Source organism: Oncorhynchus nerka, linkage group LG15 (genome assembly GCF_034236695.1).
Source record: "Oncorhynchus nerka isolate Pitt River linkage group LG15, Oner_Uvic_2.0, whole genome shotgun sequence".
Lineage (NCBI taxonomy): Eukaryota > Metazoa > Chordata > Actinopteri > Salmoniformes > Salmonidae > Oncorhynchus > Oncorhynchus nerka.
The window spans coordinates 34,859,633-34,865,259 of NC_088410.1; the positions used below are offsets into that span (position 1 = coordinate 34,859,633).

Below are 5,627 nucleotides of genomic sequence, written 5' to 3' on the forward strand. Positions count from 1 at the left end.
ACCAGAGAATATTGTGTCAAATGTTACACCAGACAATGCTGAATTTCCCGGGAAATATCCAGTCCGCCGAAATATATATTATTGAAACTCCCGCCACCATGTACGTGTGTGACGTAGACACTGGCGCTCCTGACAATCGAAGATGAACCAATGAGAGCCTGGGAAATAACAAAATGACACAAGACGGACAAATCAGACCTTAGCGGCGGGAAGTCCAGCTGACTGGGGGAGGAGTTTTGGAGACATTTGGCGCAAGTTTTGTTCCTTAGACTAGAGCGCGCCGGAGACACCACGCGAAATCCATCAAGACGAATACTTCTTAATCAGGAACTAAAATAAGGTATCACTACTTTCAATGCATGTGTAGCATTACGTTTGATTTGACGAGATATTGTTGAATGTTTTGTCAGAAGTTTAGGGGAGATATGTTGGCGAGCGAGTTGCCGTTGCGTACTGGGTGGTTTGGTCAATCCGTAAAGTTGAACTAGTTAGTCAGATATAAAACAGTTTGTCGAATACACCAATAAATATATGTAATATTTTCTTTGATTGTGGTATTTTACACCATTTCAGTGTTTAATAATAGTTGTGCTGTTGGCGCCACACATGAGTACACGTATTGTTGTCGCCATTGAGTCTGCAGATACAGTAGTTACTGAGAATTCACACCATTGTGATTGATGGCCCTTATCTTTTGTAATGGTGATTTTTTTTTTTTAACAACCGTGCAAAGATAAAGAGTCATGCTTAACAGTAATGACATTAACTTGTGTGGAAAATACTGAAACTAATTTGATCAGGGGAGACCTGATAGCTAGGATGGATGTTAATCATTTGCTATTATGTGGTTTCGTACCTCTAAAGAAATCTACTCATTTCAAATCACTCTTGATCATAAGATAATTGTTTTTTCTTGCAGTCTATCAATTCATGGGTGTTGTCACAATGGCTGACCTTATCTCTTCCCCCTTTAGTCTTTTGAAACACATCTGCACGCTAAGTGCTCACAGCGAAGATGCCCAGCACACGTTCCCAGGCTCAGCCCATCCTCCAGTTCCCCAGATGCAAGTCCTCCAGGGTTGACTTAAAAAGCACCAAGAGCACATCCCAGACCGAGACCCAGTCCCTCTGCTCCGTGGAGTCTCCTAAACCGCAGCCCCTTCCAGAGAAGATCCAGCTAATGCCCCGCTCACGCAGGCCCGTGGCACTCAAAGGCATAACTCTGTGCCCAAGGCGGACTCCAAGAAAACCCCTCAGCCCTCGCAAACGCACAGGTATGGGATTGTGTTATTATACACCTTTGAAAGTGTTTCACTGTCTAAAACTCTGATTTATTCATTTTTTACATTCTGTGCAACATTTAAGATGATAAACCACTTTAGGTAATTTGTGATCTTTACATATTCTGTGCAACATTTAAGATGATAAACCACTTTAGGTCATTTGTGATCTTTACATATTCTGTGCAACATTTTAAACTGATAAACCACTTTAGGTAATTTGTGATTTTTACATATTCTGTGCAACATTTAAGCAGGTAAATAAACCACCATGCTCGAAACCTAAGTAATTTTTTCAACTCTTGATGCAAACGTGACATGCTATCTGAAAGACAGACATCTTGTTTCTAACCTAACCATGTGTTTTCTGTGTGTTTCTCAGGAGATGAAAATGGCTGTAACCTCAGTGCCAACCTACTGGGCTCTCCTCCCAAACAGCCCTGTCTTAACCTGGCCTCCCCCCGCAAGCTGGGCTTTGATGAGAACTCCCCCGTTCTATCCCAGAGGAGTCTACTGACCCCCCTGTCACCAAAACGGCAGCGCCTCTCCCACCCCAGGGCCTCCCCTAGCAGACTCCATGTGACTCCCAGTGGGAGCCCATCATGTCCCCGATCAGAGAAGGCCACTGTGGTCGGCCTCTTTGCTGAAAGTAAGACATGTCTCTCTCACGTTCTCTTCCTTTTTTTCCTCCCTCACGTTCTCTTCCTCGTAGCTTTTTCTCAAGTGCAAATGAAAAGCGTTAAACTCCAAAGAGAAATGTGTGCCTTTATTTGATTTGTTCATTATTCTAATGTTCACTTCATATAGACTTAAGGCAAACTATGAACCCCTTCTCCCTCTCTCCATCCCTCTCCAGAGTCTAAGTTCCATAGTGTGAAGCAGGCCCTCCACACGGCTGTCCCAGAGCGCCTGCTATCCCGGGAGGCTGAGAGGTCCTCAATCCGCTCCTTCCTGGAGGACAAGACCCTAAAGGCCAGCCCAGCCAGCCTCTACATCTCTGGAGCCCCCGGCACTGGCAAGACCGCTTGCCTCAACTTTGTGTTGCAGGAGATGGCGGTTAGCATCACTGTTTGCATTAGTCTCCGCTTTGTTAATGATGGGTTAATTGTTAGCATTAGCCTAGCATTGGATCTGTTGCCTTGACAGGATTCAAACACTCATTAGCCTAGTGTTGGCTCTTGAGTGGATCCCAATACCTCTACCATAAGGTGCAGAATCACTTAATTCCACCCCTTGTGTACAGCCCTGAACCCTGTGTAAATTTAACCCCATTGATTTCTGTTACGTGAATTTAACTATTTCCTCTCTTGATCCAGGATGAATTGAAGGAGATTCAGACAGTGGTGATCAACTGTATGGCTCTGCGTAGCTCCCACGCCATCTTCCCCCTGCTGGCAGAGAAACTGGGGGCCTCTGGGGGCCACACTGACACCAAGTTGCAGAAACTGCTGACCAGCACGGGGCCTACTGTGTAAGTATCTAGCTACTGTGCTAAACCATAACCCTGAACTATAACTTAAATCCATGACACTTTCGCAAAGGTAAAAGTAGAGTTTTTCTTTATCCAACAACTCTGAATTTACACCGTTAAAAAACCCCACAAATATTTGAGAAAGGAATTGCATTTTGCCGACCGATAAGTTTGGTCTATTAACCTTCTTTCTCCTTCTCTCCCCAGTCTTCTAGTCCTGGATGAAATGGACCAGTTGGACAGCAAGGCCCAAGATGTTCTCTACACCATCTTTGAGTGGCCGTACCTGCCCAAGTCCCGTCTCTGTCTCATTGGTAAGAACCCCCTAATATACAGTGTTAAACAATATACACTGTCTCTGGTATACACATTTTATTGGATGTTACAATTTCTAGTTAATATCTAAGGATTCATCTGAAGATTTCACCCTAAAACTTCATATACACATCTGCCCGTCTCCTATATTTACATTCCATCCATTCAACTCTCAGCCATTTCCTCATATGGGCTGTCGTTAGGTCTTCCTGTATGCAGGCAGGTGTAATGACGGTGTCGTGCCATTCTAGGTATCGCCAACGCTCTGGACCTGACGGACAGGATCCTCCCCAGGCTCCAGGCCCTGCCTCGTTGTCGGCCCCAGCTGTTACACTTCCCTCCCTACAGCCGCCAGGAGCTCGCCGCCATCGTACAGGACAGACTCAGACATGTGTCCGGAGAGGGGTTACTAGACGCATCGGCCGTGCAGTTTTGTGCCAGGAAGGTGTCTGCTGTGTCGGGAGACGCACGCAAAGTTCTGGATATCTGCCGGTAAGGGAATGAATTGACGAAATATCTTAAATACACTGTATTAATAATCAATAACATGTTGGTTGCAATGATGACTTCTTAGGACACCTTTGGATTGCCCATGAAAAGAAATGTAAGATCAAATATGAGCAACCAAAAATGTGCGTTTTACTACGGCTAGTTATAAGTGGTCTCGGAGAGTTGGTATGGGAAGGGAAAAGGGGGATACCTAGTCAGTTGTACGATTTGAATGCATTCAACTGAAATGTCTTCCGCATTCAACCCAAACATCTGAATCAGGAGCGCTGCCTTAATCGACATCCATGTCTTCGGCGCCCGGGGAACAGTGGGTTAACTGGTTGAAGTTTTGTTCGAGAACAGAAAGTGTCATGAAGCCGGTTCCTCTGTGTTACAGGAGAGCTGTAGAGCTTGTGGAATCTGACGACAGAAAGGCAGCAGCAGAAACGACAGCGTCTCGTGTGAGCGTGCCCCAGGTGGCCAGGGTGCTGTCGGAGGTGTACGGGGACCGCATGTCCTCGTCAGAGGGAGAGAGCTTCCCCATCCAGCAGAAACTCCTGGTCTGCTGTCTGCTACTGCTTACCCGCAACGGCAAGAACAAGGAGATCCCACTGGGCAAGGTGAGAGATGGGCACTGCATTGGTGCGAACACAGTACTACAACACAAGTTTGTAAATTGAGAGCAAACATTTTGTTTTTTGCTGTTAATCATTTTCTAATACACCTTGATATACACAGTGTACAAAAGATTAAGAATGCCTGCTCTTTCCATGACAGACTGTCCAGGTGAAAGCTATGATTCCTTATTGATGTCACTTGCTAAATCCACTTAAATTAGTGTAGGAGACAGGTTAAAGAATCTATTTTTTTGCCTTACACAATCCATGACTCAATTGTCTGTTTGCCATTGAGGGGGAATAGGCAAGACACAATATTGAAGTGCCTTTGAACAGGGTATGGTAGTAGGTGCCAGTTGCACCAGTTTGTGTCAAGAACTGCAACGCTGCTGGGTTTTTCACGCTCAGCCGTTTCCTGTTTGTGTCAAGAATGGTCCCACCACCCAAAGGAGTAGAATGCATTGGAGTCAACATCTCTGTGTAAAGCTTTCGACACCTTGTAGAGTCCATGCCCCGACTAATTGAGGGGGGAAATGGGGTGCAATATTAGGAAGGTGTTCCTAATGTTTTGTACACTCAGTGTACATGCATCATACAAGTCTAGGTAGCTAGTAAGAATTAAACGTAGACGACAGTTACAGACGTTTTCTCTTGCACTGACCTGGTTACCACTGAAGGTCATTGGGTTGCTGAAGCTTAGTACCAATTATCTGACTCTTCTTCTCTATCCCTCAGCTCCATGAGGTGTACAGCCGTCTGTGTGCCAAGAGACAGGTGGGCGGCATGGGCCAGGGCGAGTGCCTCTCCCTCTGCGGTCTGCTGGAGAGCCGGGGCATCTTTGCCCTGAAAAAAGCCAAGGAGGCTCGCCTCACCAAGGTTTCTCTGAAGATTGAGGAGAGGGATGTGGAGAATGCTCTGAAGGATCGCACCCTGCTGGGCAGTATCCTGACTGCTGGCCTACCATGACCTTTCACCTTTATTTGTGCCTTATTTTGTTTGTTTTGGGATTCCTTTTTTTTCTGGTGGGGTGATACATATCCAACTATGACCTCCCTTTTCAGAACAATGGGAAATGCAGCAATTTGTTAGATTTTTATTGACAGATTAACATGGACTGGAAACATTTAAAATGGTCAAACTGACCAGCTGCTTTTAACTTGAGTTTAAATGCTTATTTATTTTTGGGGGGTGAAAACCTTATGTACATTTATGTTGTAATAAATTAATGTACAAACTTAAAAAAAAAAATGTTGCTCTTATTTTAATTCAGCAAGAGGCCTACTATTTTTTGTTAATCATGGTGAATCAAAAAAAGAAACTCAAATAAAAACAACGTTTTTGTAAACTGTCGGCACACCTATCAAAATCATTAACTTTTTAGGAAATCTAGCCTTAGTCCTTATTAAAAAATAAATTAAAGGCCTGCCTGCTACTAATGAGCTTTCCGTGAAATAT

The 5,627-nt window shown here is 44.6% G+C and overlaps 1 protein-coding gene and 1 non-coding gene across 2 annotated transcripts; both read left to right on the forward strand.

Annotated features, from left to right (window-relative positions):
• The first annotated feature begins 216 nt into the window (after positions 1–216).
• Positions 217–5,517, forward strand: LOC115143563 (cell division control protein 6 homolog). The gene is made up of 9 exons (XM_029684064.2): positions 217–340; positions 975–1,274; positions 1,663–1,929; positions 2,137–2,336; positions 2,597–2,751; positions 2,959–3,065; positions 3,318–3,558; positions 3,953–4,175; positions 4,908–5,517. The coding sequence occupies exons 2-9, from the start codon at positions 1,016–1,018 to the stop codon at positions 5,136–5,138; spliced, it is 1,683 nt and encodes a 560-aa protein (XP_029539924.1). The 5' UTR covers positions 217–340; positions 975–1,015; the 3' UTR covers positions 5,139–5,517.
• LOC115143817 (small nucleolar RNA SNORD58) lies at positions 3,621–3,691 on the forward strand. The gene has a single exon (XR_003865714.1). It is a non-coding gene; the product is annotated as a small nucleolar RNA SNORD58 (small nucleolar RNA).
• Positions 5,518–5,627: the final 110 nt, after the last annotated feature.

Excerpts from the sequence above, each read along its gene's own strand:
- LOC115143563 (XM_029684064.2), top strand. The coding sequence starts at position 1,016 with ATGCCCAGCACACGTTCCCAGGCTCAGCCCATCCTCCAGTTCCCCAGA. Across the intron at positions 1,275-1,662 it reads CAGCCCTCGCAAACGCACAG|GAGATGAAAATGGCTGTAAC; the intron begins GTATGGGATTGT and ends TGTGTTTCTCAG. Across the intron at positions 3,559-3,952 it reads AAAGTTCTGGATATCTGCCG|GAGAGCTGTAGAGCTTGTGG; the intron begins GTAAGGGAATGA and ends TCTGTGTTACAG.